At 40.3% G+C, this 26,710-nt stretch overlaps 1 protein-coding gene across 1 annotated transcript in view; it reads right to left on the reverse strand.

The window, feature by feature from the left end:
* LOC100539369 (ran-binding protein 17) overlaps positions 1-26,710 on the reverse strand; it is a 146,470-nt gene that overhangs the window by 13,701 nt on the left and 106,059 nt on the right. Inside the window, 5 exon segments of the mRNA XM_019620358.2 lie at positions 6,942-7,108; positions 13,463-13,601; positions 14,566-14,780; positions 23,818-23,900; positions 26,310-26,417. Of these exon segments, the coding sequence (XP_019475903.1) occupies positions 6,942-7,108; positions 13,463-13,601; positions 14,566-14,780; positions 23,818-23,900; positions 26,310-26,417 (712 nt within the window).

Genomic DNA, 26,710 nt, shown 5'->3' on the forward strand with positions numbered 1-26,710 from the left:
ACTTGTCACACTAAAAAGATTTTAAAGGATGGCTGCACACACTTCATTTTTAATTTTTTTTTTTTTAAAGGGAAACAAATGACAAATTCAGAGACGTGGTGACACGCAGAGGTCAGGCGCCATGCGGTGCAGGAGCCCTTGGTGCAGTGCTGGCTGCCAATGGTCCCAGCGTGCCCAGCAAAGCAAGGGGAAGATCTGATGAAGTTACACTGTGTTGACCTAAACCATGCAAAGCTCAGCTGAGCTAAATTAATGGTGCTCCCAAATTTCATCCGTTGTGATTTTTATTGTTTTCTTTTTAAAACTGTGCACGTTCTTGGAGATATATAAATGCAAGAGAATCTCAGTTTTCAGTGGAAAAAACAAACAAGGAAACACGAAGGAAAAAAAATGCAACCAAAGTTTCCAGAGAACATGATCTCAAAAGATCCTGACAACACAAATACCTCACAGGATCACAAGAAACCAAAGACAACAGCAATTTATTAGCCTGGGAAAAGTGTGGATTTTGAGGTACCATCCCAGAACTCCCAAATCATGAATCTGCCAAGGTCATCTGCCCAAAATGAACACGTTGGAGCAAGCAGCCGCCAAGCACTGGACCACTCTCGTACCCAGCAGCAATTAAGCATCCTTGTAAACAACGGCTATTCTAGAATTTTACATTTGGTTCTTTTAAATGGAGGAAGGGGAGGGTGTTTGTTCACCCAGAGTGAGTTTCATTACTCACACAGCAAATCTGCCAGTAGCAGCTCATGGAATGGATTGTTACCTTTCCCTATCCATTTTGTAAAGATATTGCTTTCTTTCCAGACTGCAAGCATCACTTCTAACTGGATTTTGAATTATAATGTGAACTTTACAAAATTATTGGTGCTATTCATATCGCTAGTTAGATTCTATGGAGCGGCAATATTTTTTGCCCTTCCCCTAACCAGCACCTCTTAGTGTTTTATATAAAAGCACCGCGGCCAGCAGAAATCGAACATTTCCAAGTAATGTAGAGTATTACATTGAGCCCGGCAAACAAGGAATAAAACATTTTTTATACTTCTACTTAAACTTATTCGCTTTTTCAAAATATTTATGCAGCGCAGGAGGCAGGAGCTTATTGAGAAATACAGCCTGTCCCTCCTCTTTAATTGAAACATTTATGCTTTTTGTTCCGCTAACAAAAAGCGACCGGCAGTAATAACGCAAGATAAACACACAAGAAACTTATAGATATGATTGTAAAACAACATCACCCTAATGCTTCCATTTAATTACCTTGAAATGTATTCTATTTAATATTCATTACTCAAAAGCCAATTTAAAAGAGAAAGAGGTGAAGGGACTTATTCAGAAAGACGGACTGTCATTCACTGCAATAGTTATCTAATATACAGAAGTTAATAAAGCAGATTAATCTACAAGTCCCTTTAAGCCATCACTGAGTTTAGAACAACTGCCTCTTTGACCCTTAACCCTCCCGCTGTGCACCAGTAGCAGGTGCCAGCTGCACTGAAATGATGGCTGCTGCTCCGCAGCGCAAAGTCTTTTCTTACTTTGCTTCTGACCAGCAGCTGACCCTGTAGGAACGATTGTTTCATGTGCTGGCCTAAAGGCTACATAAACCAGTAACTGATAAACAAAAGCATACATACACCAGCTGCCTAGCCCGAGGGTGCACATCCAACACTGACACCTCTAGCACTTTGTGCTGCGAGCCCAATTGAGGCTTTTTGTTTCCACACATGAATTCTGTACAATACTTGTTACTCTGTGGCCCTAAACTTCTCTCCGTCCCCAAAACTGTTTGTGTAAGCCGCAGCACAGCTTGGGTGATTAAGAGGAGATTCCCAATTTGATTTAGCGCCATTATTAAGAGCGTGAAGTCTTCAGATACATCAGTAATGATGATGCATTTTAACATTAAAAGTCTTAAAATCAAATTACTCAATTCACATGACAGCGAATCACAACAGGGCTTTAAACAAAGCAGTATCAGAAAAGACTCCGAGCTCATTAATATTGTTTGATGTCTTTGCTGACAGCGCTCACGCGGTGAAAGCGGTGTGCTTAGCAATATTCTGGAGACAGAGCCCGCTGCTGCCGTTACACACGTGCGGGAAGAAGTGTGTGTGAGAGCAGGAATCGTATTTTTCATTAAGATAAGGTGGCTCTGACATAGTTATTTTGCTGATACAAATTACGCAACTGCAAAAACAATCAGAGTAATGATTAAATGCGGTTATGTACATGGGAGACTACTAGTGCAAATGTTAACATATTTAAATGGGTTCCCTTCATTAAAAAAAATTATATATGATATTAAACCATCAATCAAATCGAAACACTAGAGTCTAAACGTATTGTCACTGGTTAAAATAAATGACTTTGAGACTGAATTTTGGCTCACTCAATATGGTGCCTTTTCTGTTGCTTAGCCACCCAAGTCTCTGCTGGCTTGGGCTACAGCTGGTACATCTCCATCGCTTTCAATTAATAAAGAAAGTTATGATAGTATTGGATAACATTTCTAAATTGTGCTACGGGGTTGAAAACAGATGTCCCACTGAAAATGCCTCTCACTGTCGTATCAAAGCGTTCAAGCCTGCAGAAGCTGAGCACTCTGCTCCTGATTCAGCAGAGCCTCTGAGCACATTTCATTTTAAGCACAGGAACGGCTGCACCTGTGGGTTTGACTGTTCTTAAAATTAAGTATGTGCTCCAACACGTGGCTTCAGGTGCTCACTGCTCAGCGCCTGCACAGCTGACCTCTGTCAGCACAACCCAGATTTCTTTCTGTGATGTGCTCACACACAAGTAAGTGCTTCTGCATGGGTTTTTCTGCAGGAGGCATAAACGCACCTCCTCTTGGTCTTTTTATTTCAGTTACTGTGCATAGCTCTGCGCTTGCTGAATATGGCACTCAGGTCTATCTGAAAAACAAACATCACCAATTTTACTACAGAAAAGGGAAAAAAAAGAAGGTGGCACTTGATGATACGTTTTTACTCCAGCAATAACATGATTTTTCACTGCAACTACCATTTTACTTTCTGGTTTATGACTGCTACGCAGTGCTGCTGCGCTGCTTCACGCTGTGCACCTCTGTCACTTGCAGGAGTTGGACGTCACTGGCAGCTCTCAGCAGCCTGTTGAGGTTTCACCCATGAGTACAGAGCAGCACATCCCCTTATTACTGCCCTGCCTCACCCTTTCCACATCCCTGCCCCTGTTCCTTTGCTGCAGCCCTCCTCACCCACAGCCGACAAGCTGAACACGTCCCTGCTGCACGCTGGGTCTTGGCACAGGCACGGTGCACATCTAATGCAAACAACTGTACTATGTTTGAACACAGCAAAGAAAAAAAGTGCACGGGCTTATCTGCAAGCTTCTGCTGAAAATGATGCACAGAATACGACCAATGTGCAACACGCTGCCCCATTCCTTCCCATATACGTAAAGCCAGGAAAGGAAGGGGTCACCAAAATCTGTGGAGCCAATCCACCCTTCCACACCCAGCACAGACTTACCCTAGTGATGGCTGTGCAAACAGGGTTATGTGCCCACCACTTGTGGCTCTGAGGGATGCTCGTCAGAACTATGGGTGAAAGATCCTACAAAACAGATTGGTTTTTGGAAAGAACTAGCCCAAATAGCACTCTTCCCTGCCAAAATTGAACGAACAGCTTAATGTGTACAGCTCTATGAGATGAGCACTAGAAGACAAAGGTAACATCTTGAAACCCTCAAAATTACACTTTCATTCATAAAGTAGAGAAAACATCAGCTTCAACTGGTTTAGATGACATTGGAAAGTTGCTCCTGATGAGCAAGTGAGAGTAGGGGCCTTATAAAATTATTTATTAACATGCTTAAAGCACAACCCAATGTAGCAGCAATAGCTGAAAGTAATAAATTTCTATCCATTCATCTCAGGTTACTTTACACACATAAGTTCAGTTCAACTCTAAGATACAGACACAATGCTGTTGTGTGCAGATGAGACTCAGACTGAGCAGCTTGCCCTGGGAACGAAGCAAAAAGTAGAATCAAAGCCAAGAGCCACTGTTATGCTTTAAAAGGATGCTGGTCCTTACACCTAAATATGAAGTTGCTTTGCTCCTGGTTTCTATTGCTCCTGTCTTTGTACAGTCATACCTACTTACTAAAAAAAAAAACAAAAACAATCACCCAGAGTTGCTATGGGACGTTCCTAAGCAAACAAAATATGAATTAATAGGCTTTAATTATGCAAATCTACTACCCTAGAGACTGAAGATGAGCACCCTGGTCACAGACAACCACCTATTTACAGAACTGCATTCTGATGCCTCACCTAACAGTGAACACGTGCTCAGCTGTAAAGCTTCTAAGCCAAACTCTGAAAGAACGCCTGTGCCATGTCAGGTACTGCTGAGAAACAGTAGGTGCCCACAGGTTCTGGGAGCCCCAGCACCTACGGCCAGCAGCTCCTCCTGCAACCCTGCACCAAGCAGCAGCCCCAGCCCCTCCTGCTGCAGAGAAGGATGCTTGCTCTGCTCCTGGCACAATGCTGCAGCAGCTCCCATGGTCCCAATGCTGGCACCGCGGCCCCAGAGCTCCGTGCCTGCCCCAGAGAATGATTCCCAGGCTTGCTTTGGGAAGAGCTCGAAGATCTCTGCTGCTTTCAAGGAGGAAAGCAGTGTGGTTGAGCAGACGGGATGAGCTGGGCGGCCGCTCCTCCAGTGCTGCAGGAGATTTTAATTACCCGACTACTTCCAGAGATCCAACTTGGAAAAAAAAAGAGTTCTAACTAGTAAATAATTGCAGTTATCACTGCATCAGTTTAGTTTAAAGAGCTGACAAACCTCTCTAAACTCAACGCACAATTAGTCATTAGGGTCTAGTTTTTCAGCACTGTTAAGCAATTTGTAACCCATTGCTTTTAATAGGGTTATGCATTACTTAACCGACACAGATGTCTTGAAAACCGAAACCGCTGGTTATGAAGCAGCAACCTTGTTCGTGAGCTGCCAAGATAGTCAGATCATCTCTAAAACCAGTGTTTAATGGCCAGCCGATGAATAATCAATGTCTCACTTTTCATCCGAGTGTGAAAATGAGAATAATCTAATCCATCGTCCCTCTGGTAAAACGTGAGGCCCTGGGTTCCGTTTCTATTCAGGGCTGATTTATAACCCAATGGAAACCTGATGTAAACATATGATCAATGAGGCCCATCATTGCTGATAATAACCCCCAACCGGCCCACTCCCTCATCTCAAAAGCCATCCCTTTAGGCTATTAGTTTCGTCCAGCTAATCCTCTCTACTATTTCTGCCTGCTGCTTTTACCTCGGCCATCCGTTCAGTCCGGCAGACTCAGAAGTAATTTTATACGCAGCAGAGAGCGGGTGGAATTGATTTTTCACTCAGTGCTCGGTTCCCATCTGAATAATTATCAATTTTACTGCCTCATAAAGGGAAGAGTCAAAATTTCAAATCAATTCAAAAGAGCTTCTGAGACTATAGAAACTGTGCACGAGAATAAAGGTCAAAGTTGTCAGTGACCTCGGGAGATGATGTCAGATATGAGTACACTGAGCAGTTGACATCAGAGGCACTCAATATGATATGACTAGTGCTAATGCAAATCATATTTATGCTGACTACTGGAGACCAGCCATTAATATTTAAAAGAGTTTGTGAAAGCCTGCATTCAAAATAAATATAACGTATTCCACAGAATCTGAAGTTAATAAAGACAGATCACTGCCTGGTCATATGCTGTGAAGTGAAAGATTACTGTGTATTAACAGACAAGGTACTGCATTAAGATTGCCACAAATGCAGACAAGCCCAGAGCCTGGGCTGCTGTTCTGTCATTTAAGCTGGAATCACGGCACGCACGGTGCTGAGTAATTTGACATATCCAAATGCTGACTTCATTGCTAGTCTTATGACACCCCTATTCAGCAAGTAAAACATGAGCACGTGTAAGGCGGCAAGGGAATCACCATATTTTGATAATGATGTCAATAATAAACATCATTAATATTCCCCCACCATGCAATTTAATGCCAAGGACGTCCTAGTTACTTTTCACCTTCAATTAGGACCAGAAAACAAATGCAACGAGAACCACGTGGTGACGGCGACTGTGTGCCAGCTTCTATCAAAATGACAGCATATCTATTAGGGCAACACAAAGATGACCACAGACATTTGCATTTTGTTAATAACTTACAAATTCGCTAAAAGCTTCCAGACCTGTGAAACATGGCTCCTGAAGCAGCAGCTTTGCAACCACATGAGGAATCCCACATCTTCCAAGAGTTGAATGAGATTTCAAGGGAATGTGGCATGGAGCAAATGAGAAGATACAAAGCTAAGAACATCTTCACCTTCTCTTAATGCACTCAGGCTACGGTGAACTGGACTGTAGTGGGAAGGGGAAATCTTTCTTGAGTGCTGCAGCAATCACTTCCTTTCCACAAGTGTGGGATTTAATTTCTATTGTATTCACCTTTAACTGAAAAATCCATGACTCACCTAGTGTGAAATAAAGCATTTGCACTCAAGAGTATACAGCTACTCAATTTAACATTTCATTATGGAAGTGTGCGGCTGAATGCTCCTACAACACTTTCAGAGAACTTTCCTTACCATTTTTTAAAAATAGAAATGCAATGATTATCTTGACACACCTCATTTTAGGAATGAACGTGGAACACAAAGTTTTAAGGCATTGTACAGCCAAGCATCTATGGTTTCCAGTACGACAGAAAATATCTTCAGCCTTTGGTTGTCATGAGAACACAGCTGAAGCTGCCCTGGGTTGCATGCCAGCCTAGGGAGATTTGCTCTGCTACTGAATCATCAATGCTACCCTGGTGTGCAGTAACAAAGGGTTCAGAAATCAGGAATATTCCTAAATGTGATAATGCTCCAGAGAAAAATCCAGTAATTCACCTGCTGTAGAACTTTTGGGTTATGCTGCATGAAATTAAGCAATCTTTGTCCATTCTGTGAAGTTTCTGTACACCACAGAGCCTTGCTGCCCTCTTAAACTACATGCTTGAAGAGCTACGTGACAGTGTAGTCTAAACTAGCACAACAGCTGGAAGAGACGACTGTATCTGAGTAAAAAATGAAACGGCTTTGAATTCTTTTCCATGAAATAACAAATAATTACATTTTACAGTACTCAGAAAGCTCAAATTTAAAGATCTATTTGACGTTAGCCTAAATGATACACCATCATGCCTGGTCTTGGTATATGAGATCAGTTTTGAACGTTACTTTTAACAACACATGGTATGAAACCTTCGCCATATTAAACTTTTCAGGCTTTTGAAACCCAACATTCTGTTTTGATCCACTTACTGAAGAAGTGAGGTTCAATCAGTAGAGCTGCTCTCTGGCTTTTTCCTGAGCAGCACAGTGTTTCTCTGCCCCCAAGAGCTTACAGTCAAAGTCAGGTGGGAAATAACAGAAAGAGGCCACACCACGTAGTGACAGGGTGAGCACGGAGCAGCCAAGTGGTCACTCCAATTAACAATTAGCAATTCAAGGAGATTAAAACAGATTACACCTGGCTTTCAACAACACCTCTGCAGTGACTAACCAACAGTTCAAAAACGTCCCTAAGACAGCAAGGACACCGCTGAAAAGCAGAAGCAAAAGCCACTTCATACCATTACTCAGTGTTTCTATAAGTAAGGGAGATTAAGTGCATAAGCCTATTTGCAGAGTAAATATGTCTGCCTGATTTATGTAAGTTATTTTGTTGCTAGGTGTTGCCTGCTGTGCTGCTGCTGCTGCGAAAGAGGATTCTGTTCACTTTTGTGCCTCAGCATGGCGATAGCAGTGTGCCGGTCCTCATTTCTCAAGCGCTCTCCTGGCCTTCCTCCTGTCGATAAAAGTGAGCCCTTTCCCCTTTCCCAGCTGCTGTCTCCTCCTGGCCTGACACCTGAGGTGCTCCTTGGCCCCAGACCAGCGGCTGTGACTTCCCCATAGAGAGCTGTGCTGTGCCCAGCTCCAGTGCTGCAGTCCTGGTCAGAGCCACGTTATTAAACCACTGCTGTCCCTCATCGTGCCACCACCAGCTGAAGCTCCTTGTGCACACAGTGCTTTAAACGTGCTGGGTGCAAGGCTTAGCCAGAGCTGATAACCCTACAACTGCAAATGTCAAATCCAAGTGAGCGGAGCGTTTAGGCCCCCATCCAGCTCCTACTGACTTCAGCTACAACTTGTCCAGGCCTTTCATAGTTCACAGCATTTATTTTAGATGGGCCACTGGAGTAAGAGATGTGTGGGGGTTGCAAAAGGAATTAAACTGTTAAAATGCTCATTCTGAGGGAAAAGGGATTAGAAGGATCCAATTAAATGTACCTTGAATTCTTTAAACTCCGCTAATTTGGAGGCCTGCCAACCTTGCAGTGTTCATTTCAACACATCCCTCTGGACACCCAAGTATTTTGATCTGTGCTTGCTTAACTCCTTAAGCTCTGTGCTGGCATTATTAACTCTTTGCTATCTATAAACCACTTGCATTTTGCTAAAATTGTTTTGAAATAAATGCTGAAGAAACATTTGCTGGCAATGAAGCACAGAAGGTCTCCTAAGACTCGATCCTCCAAAGCTCCTGGCTGACTTAGCAGCAGGAGCTGAAATCTGTCAAACTGCTCACAGGAACAAGCTCCAGAGTCTCCATTGGTCTCCACTGGCCCAGTGGGCTTACTAGGACCTAATTCAACAGAGCAGGATCTGAAGAAATGTCACCCACACAAAACCATGTTCAGAGATGCCAAAGTAAAGACTGGAACCTGGCACCCATCGTGTTCTGAACCAGAACGGTCCTGCATATAAACTAGAAATGCAATTCATGGTGGAATTGAATCACCATCAATAACAAGTGAGAGACTTGAAAATACATATTTCATAGGAGGGCTCTGCTGTATTTCTAAACCAGTGCTTAACTCTATTTCTTTTTAAATTGAATAATACAAAGTAAATCACTATCATCGGTTTACAAAACAGCAGTAGTTCTAAACATGCTGATACTGTACAAGCAGATATTTTACATTCGACAGTAAGTGATTTTAGCAGGACAGCAGACAGGTCTATGCTATCATTTGCTCATGAGAATCTGATATGAGTGTTAAGAGCTACTTAAATTTGCCCATAACTATATATCAAATATGCTTCCCTATGCTCATTTTTCCTTTTGATTGCAAGGATATAAGAGACAGGGAGCGTCAAGCAAACTCCCTTGAATGACTCTTCTGGGCATGTGGAACCTTGTGCTGGAGCAGAAGAGCGCTCTCACTAAATCTTAGTGAGACAAGCAAGGCAACCAAATAAATAGAACAAACTAGAGCAACGAGGAGCTACCGATTCCAGGCGATGGTCAGAAGAAATGATGGAGAAGACATAATAAGGATAGAATAATAAAAGACACTGAGGTAAAAGCTTGGAGTAATCAGGAAAAAATGCAGTCAAACCACATTTCTCATTTCTGGTCAACTCAGCTCTACTGTCTGTGCACTGATCATTTGGACTGGGAAATAAGCAGGCCGTGGTTACAGCACGTGGCTGCAGCCAGAACCAGCCTCATGTGTGCAGCTGGGGTCCAGCAGCAGTTCAGCAGCCCTGTAGGCAAAACCAAGTGAGAGCCAGTTTGCTGATAGGTGCTGGTGCTGGGGAGGAGATAGGGATGACAATTCTGGTGTCGGTCACCGTCATGTTAACCTGGCTCCTTTAATTTCTTCTTTGCCAGCATGTATTCATTTGACATTATCAATGCTGATTTTACATGCATTTTTTTCCTTTAATTACCTCCGTGTTTTTGCATTATGTGTGCCATTCCAATTATCCATTAGCTCAAGCAAGTGGAAGTAGAGTTTTTATGTTAGAATGAGTTATACTATTTAAGAAAAAGCGAACAAAGAAACCAAGCAACTTTTGGTGTGAACAATATGACCACAGCATGCTGAAGGGGAATTATTTCTGAACAGCTTAATGGCATTACTGAATCTCTGCAAATTAGAAGATTTTGTTTTGTTTTTCACATAAAGGTAAGGAGAGGGAGTTAAGTGATGCTTTCCCTGTCTATCAATTGCTTGCAGTTCAATACTGGCATTATTTGCCTTTGAGACTAAACCTAGAAAGTAAATGGATTTAGCAATTTAACATCTAAATTAGGCAGCAAGACAGAAAAAATGTTTTGCTTTTTTCCTCAATGAATAGCACACTACACTATTAATCATACAAGAATTAGAAAAGCTTTGCAGAGATTAGTGACAGTATGCCAGGAGGACTACATTAAAAGGCTCTGATCCACTGAGTCAGCTGTGAAAAAGCCAGGTAAACACTTTAGAAGAGAACTATTGGAGTGTTTATCCTTGCAATAAAAGCTTAGATGAGGGCTTCCATTACAGCTGATTTACTGCTAGGGCCCTCCAAAGGAATACATATTCCTTCACAGTATTTATGAAGTGTGGAATCAAGCAAGGTATTTACTCAGAAACAAAATGAGCACTCCTCAGAAATAAGGATTTGGGGAATGTTTATCCTACAGTTGACAACAGTGAGAATCTCAAAGCTTTCACATATGTAAAGGGAATAGAGAAAAAGGCAGATATGTTTTTTTTTCTGCTGTCAAATAGGGAGATCTCCCAGTATTTGATTTTTAAAACAAAAAGCCAGCTATTTTGTTTTTATAAACATTTCTGAAGATGACTTATATGTTCTAATCAGCTTAGAATACAATTACCTCCCTGATGATTTATAGCCTTTGAGCTATAAGACAACATTCTTATGCCACTGATGTAAGAGGCAATACCTGGACAGACTAACATGCCTATTTGCTAAGGGCAGGAAGGATGCATGTAATCAACTAACGCCTAAGAAATAAATTTGTATTTCACGGACTGACAAGTGGAAATGCTCCAAACACCAAGATTTTACAAGGGATAAAAGATTTAGAAGAATGAATCTTAACAAAGTGCAGAGGTAACAAACTCTGAGATGATACCAAAATGCCAAGTTAAGAGCTACAAACTCTTAGAGAGTCCACCTGGACGTGGCACTGTGACAGTGTGGGAAAATCATGCACTACTGAAGTAAAACTTCTGGACTATAAATGAGGAATTGAATGGTCTACATCAGCACCAATTGTTGAAACATTCAGTGTTAAGAAGCATGATACTGAGGAAAAGTAATCCCTTCATAAGCCAACACAACAAGTAAAACAAGAAGCATTTTCTAGCTGACTAATTATGATAAGAATTACTTCTGACATGTAAGAAACGTTCACAGAGATGAAGGGCTGCATTGGCATTTAGGTGGAATAAAGAACTGTTTTAGAAAACCAGAGAACGTGAGTGGAAAGTCCAGGAAAAATATGGTGGGATCCTAAAGGTGGTGGCAGTAACCAAGCAGGACCAGCCCTGCAGTCCAAGCTCCTGCTGACAACAGGGCCAAAATCAGACAGGTTGCTCCAGATACCTGGAAATATCTTCAAGGACAGAAGCTCCACATCCTCTACAGGCAACACGCAAACAGCCGGCTCTGACTGACAGGCAGACCTGGCACGTCTCAAAGATGAAAAATGACTCTGAGGGAATCAGAGTGAAGAAAGAAGAAAGAATGAACACAGAGAACAATAGCTTCTGATGGACTGCACGGAGCTTCAGTGAAGTTTAAAAAACCCCACAAGCCTAACTACTTTTAGTCTTGCAATTTGTATTTATTTTAGGTGCTTCAAGAGAAAGGAACACGCTGGCCAAGCAATGTAAGGTTTACAAAACGTGAGTTAAATTTTTTGTTGATACTTTTTTCAGAAAAGAAAACATTCCTAAAAGTCATTCCTCATGATTCAACTCCCAGATACCTAAAGCACAAAACTTTACAACCACAATTGAAAACAGACACTTTTCTTATTCCTCCCGTCTGCCTCGAGAGGGAGATCAACACTTTTTGAGAGGGGGAAAGTAAACGTAGCACATGAAGGCTGAAGCTTATATAGCTTTTAAATGTTCTCCTCTTTTACATGAATTCAAATTGGATTTCAAAGAGATGGTTAAAGTAAACTTGGTATGGTAGTGAATTATTAAAATGAATATATCCAATATCTCAAATGGAAGAGATGTGGTGTGGAGTAATGGGGTTGAGGAACGCGGCATACTAAACTGGTAGTTGTAGTTGTCTGTCAAACAAACACTGAGTACAACACATCCATTTGCAAACAATCAACAGGCAGCCTCACAGCAGAACCAGCCTATAGGCATAAACTGCTGTACCATCATTACAGGTGACAAAGCACTCAAAATATCTGTGAGAAGATGGATTTCAGCATTATATAATAAAGTGACCTGAATACTACTTTACTGCTGTTGCTTAGCTATTCACTACCCATTTTCTTCCTAAGAGTGGTTTCCCTCTTGCAGCAAAAACTGCTGAATGTGTTTAACATAGCAAATGCTTTGTGAGTCTCAGTGCATTCATGCATTCCTGTGGGGCTTGACTGACACTTGGCAGTAATGAGAAACGCTAGCTATTATGGAGCAACATCCATACACACTAATGTTACACGTTTCTATTTTTTCCCTTAATAACCACCCTAATCAATACATACTACTGTAGGGTTTTAAAGAATTTCTCAGTCAAACACCATACAAATGCATGCTATTCTCAGCTCATCAGGACTCAACTACGTATTTTTTCTTCTCCCAAATGCCCAGTCTTGTCATCCATATTCCAAATGAATTTAAGTTACCAAAAAAGAAAACCCACCAGAACCCCAAATATTCAGATAGTCATCTGGTTGAAAAACATGCAATAAATTGTGCAAGAGAATAAAATGAATTGCAATCAGACTGCTGCATTTTTACTGTTACTCCAAGTATGCTCCTGTTACTCTGATTCCACTCTAAAGCACGTTCAAGAAGTCCTGAATAATTAAAAATCTTATTTCTTTTTTCCACTTACGAAGATATCTTTAAACTTCCCCAATCATATCACAGCAGTGCAGAATAAGCATTTTTTTTAATAGAACAGCTATGTTGAGCAAATAAAAACAAACCCTGGCAGATTCCTGTACATGTACTGACAAATATATTTTACTTCTGAGTAACAAACGTATGAATTTTCAATACCAGAGGCACCTTAATAATTTTAGCCATTCCAGTTTTTAAGAAAAATATTTTAAATATTAAAAATATTTTAAAAATACCACTATAGTAACCAACAAGTTAGATGTTCAAAATAACTCATCTCTGTTAACCAAAATAGACACATTCTTAAAATGTTCAAAACCTTCCACTGATGTTTACTGTCCTGTTTAAGATACAAAGAATGTGATAATATGGTATGAGCTACTTTGGAAATCTCTCCATTTACTTCAGAAATTGCAAATAAGCCTTAACCACAGCTAACAATTGTAATTCAACCTATAATTTCTTCTTCAGCAGTGCGTGAACAACTCTTACCTAGAGCAGTGAGTCCTCCAGACACTGAGGTAAGGATATAGATCAGGACACAAGGCTCTAAGCTGGTAATGAAATCCATGTGATCTTGGGTCAGACGTTCCAAAAGTGGGTAATAAGACTGGCTTGGTTTTCAGTATTGCTGAAAATGTAAGAAGTGTACGTTAATAATAAATATGGACACCTGCATTAACTAATATTAATGACATTAGCAAATTACAGAAGATCATATTTTTATGATGTGTTAAATTGTAATTTAGCCATTAAATCAGAACATTTATATAGAAAAAATATCTTTGTGTCCTTGGTAAACTGCTACTTTTCCAATTTCCACAGGATATAAACTACTAATTTAAAACAACCTCTAGATAGTATTGCCTTGCTTTGACATTCAACATAGCCTTCAGTCTAGAAAAAGGAGTGTAACAGGCTGCTCAGCGTGTCAGCTAGACAGGATTGGTGCTTGTATCTCACCTTCTGCAGGAAATCTCACTGGGATTTATCACAGACTTCCCCCAAATTATCTCAGAGATGTGTTTTTTGTGCTTAAGTGAGTTCCTGTAACAGGCTCTGCACAGGCAAAAGCACCCGCCTGCTTCTTTGGCACAATGAGCAAGCTTACTCTTAAGGACCTGTGTTGAAGACATGTATTTCTGGATGGCTAGGAATGTGTAAAATGCCTGCACTTCACCACACAACCAATAAACAGGTCTTCACTGAGAGAAGCTTTTCCAGTTCTAAGGATTTTCTTCTTGTGATAGGCACAAACCTGGATATTAACCATCTCTAGCTATCCCAAATTTGTCTCTTCCAGCAAGAAAATGACAGTTCTGAACAAAACATGGAAAAGAACAAAATTCAGCATTTTTCTTTTTTTTTTCCCCCCCAGAAAAGTTTAAAGAAAATCCTGGTAAAGCTCCCCTTTCACATGGCAGTTATATCACCCCTCTATTTTAGATGTCTCAATGTAAATCAATCCAAGTAATCAAACTGAGAAATGCATGTGAGCTGTTGTAGATCCCTCTGTCTCATCATAGCAATATAAAGCCTGTGGTGGTGTTATTTCATATTTCACAAAAAGACTCCCAAGATGAGTAATTGCTTACTAGCAAGTCGCCGAGGGATGCTGAAAGCAGCGTTCTGACAAAGGCCTGACGTACGCTGTCAAAGTGGTTGTCCCCATACAACTCGAAGAAGCCAAAGCGGATATAATTTCCACATAAGGCAGATTTGAGTGCAGAGTAACAGATGGAAACGCCCCTGAGTTTCAGCGGATAAACCTGATCTTCTGACAAAGTCCCAAGAGACAGGATCTGATCACCTGCTTTCATAAAAAGAAAGAAAGAAAGAAACTTCTGTAAGCAGCTGCAAATCTACAATATTTTGATGGCACTAAGCCCATATTTTGTCTTTATTTTCATTACTATTTGGAAGGAAAAATTGTTTCTGCATTTACAGTAAAATAACTGTTCAGTAAGCATGACTAGATCTTAAAAGTCACCAGGGAATTAATATGCAAAAATTGAAATATACACTGTGGAATTCCTGCCATTGATTTACACCCAGACCGTGGCTGAGTCTATCAGCATGCACTCATCATCTCAACAGAGCTGCAACACACGGTTTTATAGTTGCTCACGCTGCAGCAAAGCCTGGTTTTGATCCATTACCATGATGGTCTCTTGGGATGGCTGCTGATGTATACACACACTAAATACATCCCTCAGAAAACAAATATGTCCATTACAAAAGCCTCTATTTTACCAGTCACAGATGGGAATGACTTTTTAATTAAAATCCATGTTTAAAATGTAAAAATAACAGCTAACTGTAAATATTTGCTGTTGCCACTACCAGGCAATAGTAGTGGCTTTTGGATCCACCGTGCAGCAGCGCAGCAGATCCCACTGCACTGCTCTGTACAAATCTGATTATTCACAGGCTTTCATCACCAAGTTTTTTAAAGGCTCTTGTCATAACATCATCTTATTTTCACAGCATCCCAGTTTTAGTTTGTCTTCATGAGAAAAGTGCATTAAAAAGAAGTAATTAATGAAATGGAGCTAAAAGAGTTGGATGAACAAAGCTGAGATTGAGTGCTTCATCTCCACCATGAAAGCCTGTGAATAAGCAGCCTCACCTGGTGCTGACTGTGGTAAGCCTGGCAGGTGCAGAAGCTAACCTGGGCTTCACTGTTAGTACTCAACAAGAGTTCATTCTTTTTAATTCTAACCGGATGAAAATAACACAAACTCAGGTATTTTTAAAAGACTTCCTACAAATAGAAATACACAGATCTGTGTCTGCAGATCAGGTGCTTGATTTGCCTGCTATCTAACCGAGCTGTCATGGCCATTCTGGCACCTTGGAACACGGAGCAGCAGGTGACCTGCACCATTCCCTGCTCACAATTCCAAACACATCTGAGAGAGGTATTTGTGGGAGCCCGTTTTCCTTCTATAACAGGCAATTGAAATATACTGCTGAAAAACTTGCATCACACATCACCCATCTCAGGTCGCACATCATTGTTTAATACAAATTAAGAGTTATTAGGCTTGATATTAAACAGTCTCTCCACAACTGTCCTTCCTACCCATGCTAATTTTCACCTTAATTTTTTTTCTTAACATTATTGATCGTTGCAAATTAGAAATTTACATCACATAATTGGCAAAGTACACACTGAAGTATCACTCCTTGGTGCTGTTCATGCAAACAGGGAGAAAGGCACGCGATACCGTTTAAAACATTAATGTTCTTCACCACTCTAGCAAGTACAAAGCACTTTATCCATCAGGTTTTAACAGAAGTGCAGACTTAAAGGACTGGGAGTACAATCAGGGATTACTTTGAAGTAGTAGCCAGGATTTGGAAGAGTTGGAATGGCATCACTGGAGTTAGGGAAGGGAAGAGAAAATCAACTTGGAAATTAGCTTGGAAAGATGGTCACTTAGAATCAGAATTTAAAAACAATTAATACTTCTGCATGAAAATGCTTTCAATACTGTAAATGACCATAGAAGCACCTGAAGGCTACAGACATGAACATAATGCAAGAGGGGAAGAGGCTGAATTCCAATGACTGCTACTGGATAAAAATTCATTTGAGATGGTGTCAGATCCATTGTACTAAGAATGACCTGCATCCAAAAGCTCCTCTTCAAAAAGTTAAACACAGTAAAATGTAAAGAACGTCTTCTACTGTACTTGGATATGTTTACTGTAATACTTCTTATTTATATATAATCAGGAATGCAATTAAAATAAAGGTCCTACAGGTGCCCATTTAAGACATCCCAGTCAGATCATTAGTATTATTATAATCCCTCTTTTTGACACGACTGAGTCCACTTAATGAGAAGTTTAAGGAATTTCCAATTCTGCAACAGTTAACCAACCAGCCAGTCAGCATGTGAGATGAGGAGGACAGGCACACACCATTTTTGAAAGCCACTACGTAAACCAGCGTACAACTGCTAAGACAAAAACGTGTCAGAAAGGTAAGTGTGCTGTAGGATACCTTGTCTGGTTTTGTCCACTCCTAAGTTTGCTACTGAAAATGTTCAATAACACCAATAGATACCAAACTTCAGAACTTCAGACGAAGTTCTCGATCCAAGGAAACAGCCCTCGAGCCACAGCTGATCAATCCATGGCACCATGAAATCCTAGCTCCTTCAAGAGCTCAGCGTGATATGCAACAATAGATGGAAAGAGATGTCAAGGAGGCAATTATGTACTGTATATAGAAATTAATTGGAAGTTGATGGAAAAATGGAATGATGAGGAAGGATGTTGAAAAAAACTTTAGGAATTCATGCTTGGGAGCATGAATTATAGGAGTTACTCCACAGCTGATCTTCTAGCATTTTTATTACTTCATAAAAAAACAAGCAAAAAAATCACGGGATGATTATAGCCTTAAATCCATTTATCAGCACAACACATTCCATCTAGAAGGGCACCAACCCAGCCTCACCCCAGGCAGCTCTGGCAGGGAGGAATTCAGTGCCCATCCTCTCTAATGAAAACACTGAGAAGAATTAGTGACTAGTGCAAGATTAAAAGCTGTTTTTTGCAAGTGAATGGAGTCTACAGAGAACTGTTCTGCGTTCATGGACTCATTTTAAAAGGGCCTAAGAGTAGGAACAGCTCATTTCAAATTAGCAGCAGAGGTGAGAGACCTTGTGGTCCCTGCTACCAGTGCCCCCAGCCATCAGCCTACAAGTCAGTAGACACCGTGCTGCAACAGACTGGTGCTTTAGCATTAGTTATTGAAAAAAAAATATCAAGTGCGGTGCTATGCCTGACCAGATGAAAAAGAAGAATGTTCTACACGTAACATTTAGCAGGAGCTTCAGGGGAGTATTTTCACGCACCACGGATACTACTGAACGTAAAGGAATTTACTGAAGGACTTGGGATCGGGTCAAGAACAGCTACTGAGGGTCTGCTGACATTTATAATCCTCACAGCAGAAGACTGAAATGCAATTTCATAAACGACTGTTATAAGAAATGATTTAAGGAACTTAAATCACCATAAAAATGACCTTCGATGTAAAGAATTTTTAGATGGTATTTGAAATTCACAGCTCCTGTCAGAATGAAAACTGCAGAAACTTTCAGAGTTACTGCTGAGGATTAAAAAGTCAAATAAAAAGACAGCTTAGGCCAAATTCTTAACGTAGGAGAAACAGAATAATGCAAAACCTTAAAAATAGGCCAAGTTTCAAAATTAATAATAATTTTTAATATAACTTTTTGCCTTGCATTTCACAGCAATATGTTACGTACAAAGTATTATAAACTCCTTCAGCTCAGAGATGATACAAGATTACTGCAGGAGTTAGAAAAAGAATTTTAAAGATACTGGGTGACACTGGTATATAGGAAATTAGTGTCTGTGTTTGGCCGGCAGTGTCAGCATCTCAGCACTTTGGGAAGAAGGAGCTGTAGGAAAAATGTGTGTGCATGCATAGGAGGAAGACAAAGCCAGCTACAAAACATCTCGGGATGCTCTGACCGAAGATAACATCGCCGTGCCTCAGAATCCCACAGGCAATATGCTCCAGAGCTCTTTGCACAGCTCATTCCCTCAACCCTCCTAGATGTGGGAGCATGTCAGGACAGGCAGCTTCTCTTTCATGCTCTCGCTTAATTGCTTTTACAGTAGGAGCTATAATACAGAGATGATTTCCTTACGGCTGAGTTTCCGTTAAGCAGGGCATGTTCTAGAATTCAGTTCAATAAGCAGCATTGGTAATAATGCAACCAAATAATGTTTTAAAGCGTCAATTGGATTAAGTTATAAAAAAACAAACTTCGGTAAGCTTAAGCAGAGGTTGTGAAAACTTACCATATTTATAGAGGGAAAAATAATGTTTCTTGTCGTTTTCACTTTCATATTTTTTATTATTCACTACTGCCCCATAAAGATGAGTTTTGAATGCATGCCTTCCACGTGTTCAGAATGCTAGGGCAGGATGGCAAAGTGGCCATATATAGGAAACAAAAGGAAAACATGAATCATAAAGATGAGAGCAAACTTCAAAAACTAATTTTTAAAGCCTCCAGAACAACAAAACATGCATTAAAACCTCTCAAAACAGCACAAGCAGCATGAATAATGCCAAGATAAATTTGCCAAAAGAAAAAGATGATGAAATCTGAGTCAGTAATGAAGAACAATATATTATGGAAGCAGCATTGCAGGAGAGAGGACAACAGAGGAACAGCAATTGAGAACTGTGAGCAAGCCACTTGTAAGCAAATCTACTGATTAGAAATACCTGCAGTACTGCAAGAATCGGCTTAACCACAACTCGGGAGAAGAAGTGCTGTCTTATGAAGTTGCTAGCATTGAATGGATCACCACACTAAGTTTTGAAATACGTGCTCTAGAAGCAATTTAAAGCTCATTAGAAATAATTGTGTCTGGCTACTGGAAAATGTGGTAAAATTTAATCCACATCCAAATGCTACCTGGGCTGTGAGAACAGGAAATTGTTTTGTGCTACTGTGGCTAACCTCATCGCTGACCCTGAGCAGTAACTGCTACAACAGCTGAAAGCTGAAGCAAAATTAAAAACTTACATCAAAGTATATCATGACAGAATGTAGATAAATAAAAACAGCATATTGAAAATATTATTTTTATGTCAGTCTTCTATAATGAAAGGGAAGAGGTTTACTAAAATGTAAAGAAGCCACAAAACAAAAATAGATGGTCCCAGGACGTGCTGAAACATAATTCCTATACAATTGGGAGTTCAAAAACACAGTGAGGAGACTTGCATATACAGAATTAAAAGTGAGATATACTGGCAATGAAGAAAGGTGGACCATACTATTCAATCTCCTTTCAATTTTCTTCTCTCAGCTGTTTATTTCACATCACTGTATCACTCAGTCTCGAGCCATAATGGACAAGATCCTAACAAGGATAATTGACCATCTAAGTGCCTTTCGCATCGTATGCCAGAGTTTACATCTTTGGAACATATAGCATTTGTAAGGACCTCTTAGTCAGAACTGCCCTCAGCACGGTGTCATTACTGGATAAATCAGCAGCCCTAATCACAAAGCCAGACCTGCTAAGCACAACCACGCACTTGCTGAGGTGCTAATTTTCAAAAGCACAAAGACATTTTAAAATTTTGTTCAATGACAACTGCCATTGCTGAAAGTATTTTAAAAACAGTTGTTTGGGACTTTTTTTTCCTGCTTTTCACTCAAAAACGTGAAATGATACACACAAGCCTAAAAGAAAAACACGTTCTGTTTTTGTCAAGAGATGTAAGAAGATTTCAGCACCTCTACTAATATCCATTCATGCACCCCCTAACACCACAGCGCTAACTTTTTCCCCACCTTTATTTCAGCCTGGCGCAGATCTTATAGAACAGTAAATGGAGGTGCCAGCTGTACATAAATGGACATTAACAAGCTTTGGAAGAATTTCAGATGGACAGAAAGCGACACACAAGTTTACCAGCTGTTTGGTTAGAAAAGTTATTCCCATTGAAACAACAGCCCAGCGTTTACACAGAACAAAGGCATATGTAAATTTAAGATGATTCCCATCACATAAAGCAAACTGTCTTTGCAAAGGATCTGTGCGTTATCCAAAACCGCTCAGCATCCAGGGCAGAGCAAGCAGAGGTGAGGGGTAGTGAGCCTGGTGTTCAGGCTGGGATTGCCAAGAGAAGCACAGCTGGCCTTCCAGTGACAGGAGAAACTTCTCAAGGACGACAGGAGCTGGGCACACTGTATGGGAACCCACTGCATCAGTGGGTGAACTGAGAGTGAGACTGACAGAAAGGAAGGACTTGCCCACAAGGACACCATGAAGAAAGAAATGTTTACTTCTGTTTTGCCCCGTCTCATCTCATCACTCTATGCTTCTCTTAGTTTAAAAAGGCAATTATTACACTTTGGATTACAATGAAATCCACCCCGAGTTTCAAAAGTTTTTTTGATCAGCTTTGAGGAGCTCCCTGTAAGCTGCAGGCACATACAGCAGGGCTGGCTGACTCGATAAGATAAAGAGCAAATGCTTGTAAATGTTATTTCTTGAAATCCGCCGTCCATCTTCTATTTGTTCCCTAATGCTTTAGCCATAAAATCATGCTGAAGGTGAGAATCTCAACCATCTCTTCCAAAATGTTAAGTTTCTCACACTTATGATACAGCAGAATCACAAAGCTGTTCAGAACAGGACACTGCAAATACTGCTCAAGAACTCTGTGCTGAACTTCATGATCATCACTGGGTTTGCATGGTCATCTTTCCCAGCATGTCTCCAAAGATTACATATGCTTAAAGTAGAAATATCGATTCAAAAAAAGCCATACAGTATTAGTTTTCCTTAAAAACAGCATAGATTTTAAGGTATTCAGAAAGACATTTCAAACGAACCAAAACTCACTCAGTATCATTATTTTTATAGGGACCTAACCACATTAATGAACCCTCACAACACATTTCCAAAAGAGTTCCGTCCATTCTTTCCACTGGAACAGAAATCTCATCAACTGCTAACTGGCGATAAAGGCTAAAAATGTTAACAGCAATCATTCCAAGGTGATTAATTACAGGATCTCTTGAAATACTTACAGTGGGCAGTAAAACCCCCCCAGAGTGTAAACCAGTGACCACTTCAGAAAGAACTGCAGCATTCTGAAATATCGCTAATCTAGGACGCTTATTGCAGGGCCCACAGCTGAGCCGAGGCGGCCGTCAGGCCAGTGCTGCCCATCTGTGCCAGCACAGAGCCAGCTGGATTATTGGAAATCACTGCTTTCAGAGGCTGCTTCAGCTGACTGCGCTGGGGGCTCTTTCATGTTCATTTTGCAGTGAGTCTAATCCTGGAATCAATGTTGACAATCACTCAAAGAAGAGAAAACGTGAACAATTTCTCTAAGTATCTCTAAGCATTGGAAAGATACTGCTGTGACCCTGACTCTGATGAGAATATGAATGTGTTTTAAAAGCAAAACAGAAAAAAATATTGTATAATTACATACACACAAACGTTGAGTAGAGGCTTTTCTCCCATCTCCATATCTTTCCTCCTTTTAGTTTAGTTGACAGGTAGTTTAAAATTTTTATTTTGAAGGAAATTAAGAGCACTCCTCCTTTTGCTACTGCAATCTGCATTGAGTAAAACAACATTTTTCCATCGTAAAACAGTTATGGAGGAGAAGGAAGGAAATTGTGGAATAAAGCCCTTACACTGTCACTTCAGGTCTTCCTATAACACACAGCTCCAAACTGATGCCACACATCCCTCACGACTTTCCACAAGAACCAACATCTAACTAAGAGAGCAACAGGTGTTTGGACACAGCCTTCAGCACGCTCTGTGGCTCCACTGCTTCATTTACATCTTAAGTCTGCACTGTCCTGAAATTTTCTTATACAATGTCCAATTAAATTCTAGCATGAGCCAGAAGATGCTGTCTGGTCCCTGTGCACAAGAACTGCCAATCCTTTAGGACTGAGAACTTCATGAGTTTCACACACACACATTTTGCATCTGAAAGCAAAAGGTTTCTTAATAGAGCGTTTTGTAGACCTGAGTTAAGAATGAAGAAGATTGAGGCCTTGTGGCTGACTAAGCAAGGATCATAGACTGGAGGCCCACTGCTAAGATAACTGGATGAACAATCATTTGGTATCTTTTCAATAAGAGCAGAAATGATGATAAAGGCTGATTGCAATTAAAAGAACAAAAGAAAATATAACGGCAGTGGGGTCAAGTACTGCAGACAAGTGAGCTTGAAGCTCAAGATTACATCTGCATTTCTTTATACCATCAAAAGAAAATTTCCAGTCATTAAATGCAAACTATGTATAAAGCTAATAGAAACTTTATAGTAAAAGCTGAAAGTTTACCTCTTGTCTTCCCATACAAGGAAAACCTAATTTTTTTTGTTTTAATCATTGTCACAAATGTACCTCACAATATAGATAAAAGGTTTGTGCCAGCTTAGAACGTGGTGTATTTGAAACAGAAAACAGAGAAATGTTTTGGCAAGGAGTGAGAGCTATATGGATAATTTTCTTCTGTCCTACATAAATGCATTCTGCATATACTGTTCCCATACCCTGCAGTTCAAAAGCAGATTACACCCAAAGGGTTTTTTTATAAGCAGCCACGTAACAAACACAATTTCCAGACCTAAAATGCAGCCTGAATGAAAGCATATTTGATGTACCAGTTTTCTTTCTTGAAAAGTAGCAGGACATTTATGGCTATTTCCTCATACACAAACCACAAATCAACAAAAATATGGTAATGTTCCTTTCAAAATATTTAGGAAGTGAAATTTTAAGCTACAAAGTTAGCTAGAGTCTATTACAAACAGTCGGTGTCACAGACCTGTTGCAATTGAATACCTGAGTGGGAACAGTAAAATGAAGCAACTTATTACGAACAGTTGTAACAGCGCTCTAGGGTAAAGCTGTTATGCTCCTATTATGTCTTGGAGCTGCTGGAATATAATTTGAATATACAAAATCAACCCACACCTATCAATCAGTAGCCGAGATCAAACACCTCACGAGTATTCCTATCTTTGCTGAAATCCATTTACAGTTGCTAAAAGAGGAGTTAAAGTGATACAAGCAACAATGCTACATGAACGCATCCTCATCTATGAAAGAAAGGGGCTCCAAAGGTCTGCCAGTAAGCTCTGCAGCTCACAAAGGGCTGAGACCGGTGGTAGTACATGACAGTCCTGCTTTGTCCTCTAAAACTCAGCAGTGGCCAGGGATAGGAACTAACAGGATTTTTACATCACGAGACAGGCAAAGAATGACGCTGCAGATGAACTTTTAATGAATACCTACTGTATGTACAAATCATTTCACTAGCTTCTCTGAAGAGAAGAATTCCATTTGGAGATGATCCATCAAAATTTAAACGTCGTGACCTGAAAAAAATAACAGCAAAAAAGTGCTCAGATGGTCATCAAAACAGAACACTGCAAGGGACTCCTTCCATAAAAGAGAAAAAACATATTTGCTGATTACACAGTACATTTACTCAATAAATTCTAGCTTTCCCTCCAGTGACGTGCACTCTAGATAGCTAAATATGGTTGTTTAAGACACAATCATGACAAAAGATTAAACAATTTTAACCAGAAATGGTGACAAGACAACACATACTTCCCTTCACGGTGACCCGTGAACACCTTGTGCCTGCATACAGCTCAGAAGAATGATGCAGAGTTCCCATAGTCCAACTAGTTGGGATAACTTTTACCCTTGCTTGTTCCTAAAATCAGCCAATCCCCACTGGTTATTCTGCCACATAAAATTCATGGCAATCAAAAGCCAGTTCTGTGAGTGTAAATTGCAACACATGCATTCTATGAACAGTCAGACCTTAAGAAGACGGAACCACGCTCTCTCTCCTGATGCAAACACTTCAGCAAAGCCAACACAAATCATGTGGTCCCCAAGCTGGAAATACAGCAGAGTTATTGCCAAAGTTTTTGCTGTATTTGTCTATTCTCTCTGTGATACAGAATTTTAACTTCCAGTTTATGCCTAAGTGAGAGCCATTTAGAACTTAAAAATTGATTTTCAACACAGATCTTAAGTTTCTGAGTAACCTTAGCAAAAACCTGACCTTTACTATTGGATTGTCCTGAGCAGGAAAGGAGCTATCACTACGAGATGTAAAACAGATCACCCCTGGCTGAACCCATTTGTTAGTCTGCTTTTGGTGGTATGTGGACTGTAAGACCCCTATCACAGAGACAGCAATCTTTCACTGCACAGCAGAGACAGCTGTCTTTCACTGCTATAAGTCCAACTTTTTGTTTTCTGAGCCCCTACCTGCAGCGTCCCTTGCTTCAAATTGTGGAGTAAGTCTGAGTATTTACCAATAAACAAAACGTGCCACATATAAAATATTTGTGGATTCCACATGCTCAAAATGATAATGGCTCACAGAGGCAAGAACAAAAAGAGCACATCTTCTCAACGTCTGAGTGGCATAATGCAAAATCTGATACTCTGTTACACATTTTAACCATGTCAGAGTATATTGTATAATGCATTCTAACCTGTAAAAACTAATGCACTACACAACTCATGAAAACCTCCATCCCAGATGATGTTTTCTAAAGGGAACAAGGCAGATTTTCTGAATACCAATAGGCAGAAGAACAACATGAATATGGAAAGTAGTCATTTTTTGCATAAGATTTATTGTTCCAGTTCCTCTTTGCTTCAGTTTGCTATTATTAGAGTTCTGTGTTTATGTTTTAACAATCTCTCCTTGGAATGAGTTGCAGCACTATTAGAGTACACCGCTTGTGCACTGCATTGTCAGTAACGATAGGTTAAACCTTTCCAGCCATTACTACACCCGCACTGGGATAAAAGACATAATTAACCCACACAAACCAAAGAGGAAGCCACAGCAGGCCAGTCCACACACACAGGAACCAAGAGCTCTCCTCCAGGCCTTCAGCACACATCACGCGCACCGTGAGTGCTTCACCAATTTGAGGCACTAACTTCCTACCTCCCCATTCCACCAACTATTTCTTCCAACTTGAAATACTGCAACTTTTCTCCCTGTACGATTTACTTGCAAGACTGGATAAAAAGCGATGTGAACACATCCTGTTCTGCTGAGAACCCCAATTACTTTGGCCATGAAGATAACCAGCACAGAGATACTAACTATCCATTTTTCATTTCAAATTCATTTTTTCCTTTGGGCAATGCACTAAATATTTCCAACTGTAACATCCCCAAAATAAATTGTTCTGTTACCAGTGGTAAAAGAGAAACTTCATTCTAACACCTGCAATGCAGAGCGTTGATATCACCTACTGGAATTGTTCTGAGGCCTTTTCAGGGAGCCCACGGAGAAGAATTTGGATGTGGGACAAGCTACCTACAAGCTGATTATAAATAACGCTGTATTGGATAATATTCTTTCCTATTCTGAACTAAGGAAAAAAAAAAAAGCAAACAACTGTCAGGGAGTTGCAGTTTTAGAGGCACATACGTACACTGCTTGGCTTAAGGCAACAATTCAGCCTGCAGCAAACCTTGACAGGAGACTATTTTCAGATATTTAATTCTGAAGTCAATATTTATCACTAGTTAAAGCATACTATTGCACTACCTTTTAATATAAAATTGCAGCAAGTTCTTGTATGTTCCTGATGGTAAAACAACAACACTGAAAGCTGAATTTTGTTTGTGAATGTTGTTCCCAAATCTACAGAAGTAGCAATGTTAAAGACAAAGCCAGAAAGACAGAAAGCACACCACTGCAATATTCATCACTTAGCTAATTTCCACGGGATTCTTACCTGTTTTGCATGAATTCTGCCATCAGTTTCAATACAGGTGTTGCACACGCAGGTTCCTGGTACCACAGTTCAGTAGCTTTTTGCAGAACAGAAATGTATGTAGGGTATCTTCATCAGAATTAGTTAAAGATTGTACTGACAAAGTGACATCCTATAAAACTTCCCTCTATCCAAAGCATACCATCAAGTGGGGGGGAGGGCCAGATACAGACTCTGGCACCTCATTCTGACAGGGAGAATATCTGTCCATGCTGTCTGTGTATCTAGACCTGACCTACTCTCTAGAATAAGATTTACAAACTAGCAAATCCCAGGGGCCACAGTTTCAGCGCCACCTCATATATATCGGATTTGCTCTGAGATGGTTGGGAATAATCGCATTGTATGATGCTTGTTTCCAG

Source organism: Meleagris gallopavo, chromosome 15, assembly GCF_000146605.3.
Source record: "Meleagris gallopavo isolate NT-WF06-2002-E0010 breed Aviagen turkey brand Nicholas breeding stock chromosome 15, Turkey_5.1, whole genome shotgun sequence".
In the NCBI taxonomy this organism is placed as follows: Eukaryota; Metazoa; Chordata; class Aves; order Galliformes; family Phasianidae; genus Meleagris; species Meleagris gallopavo.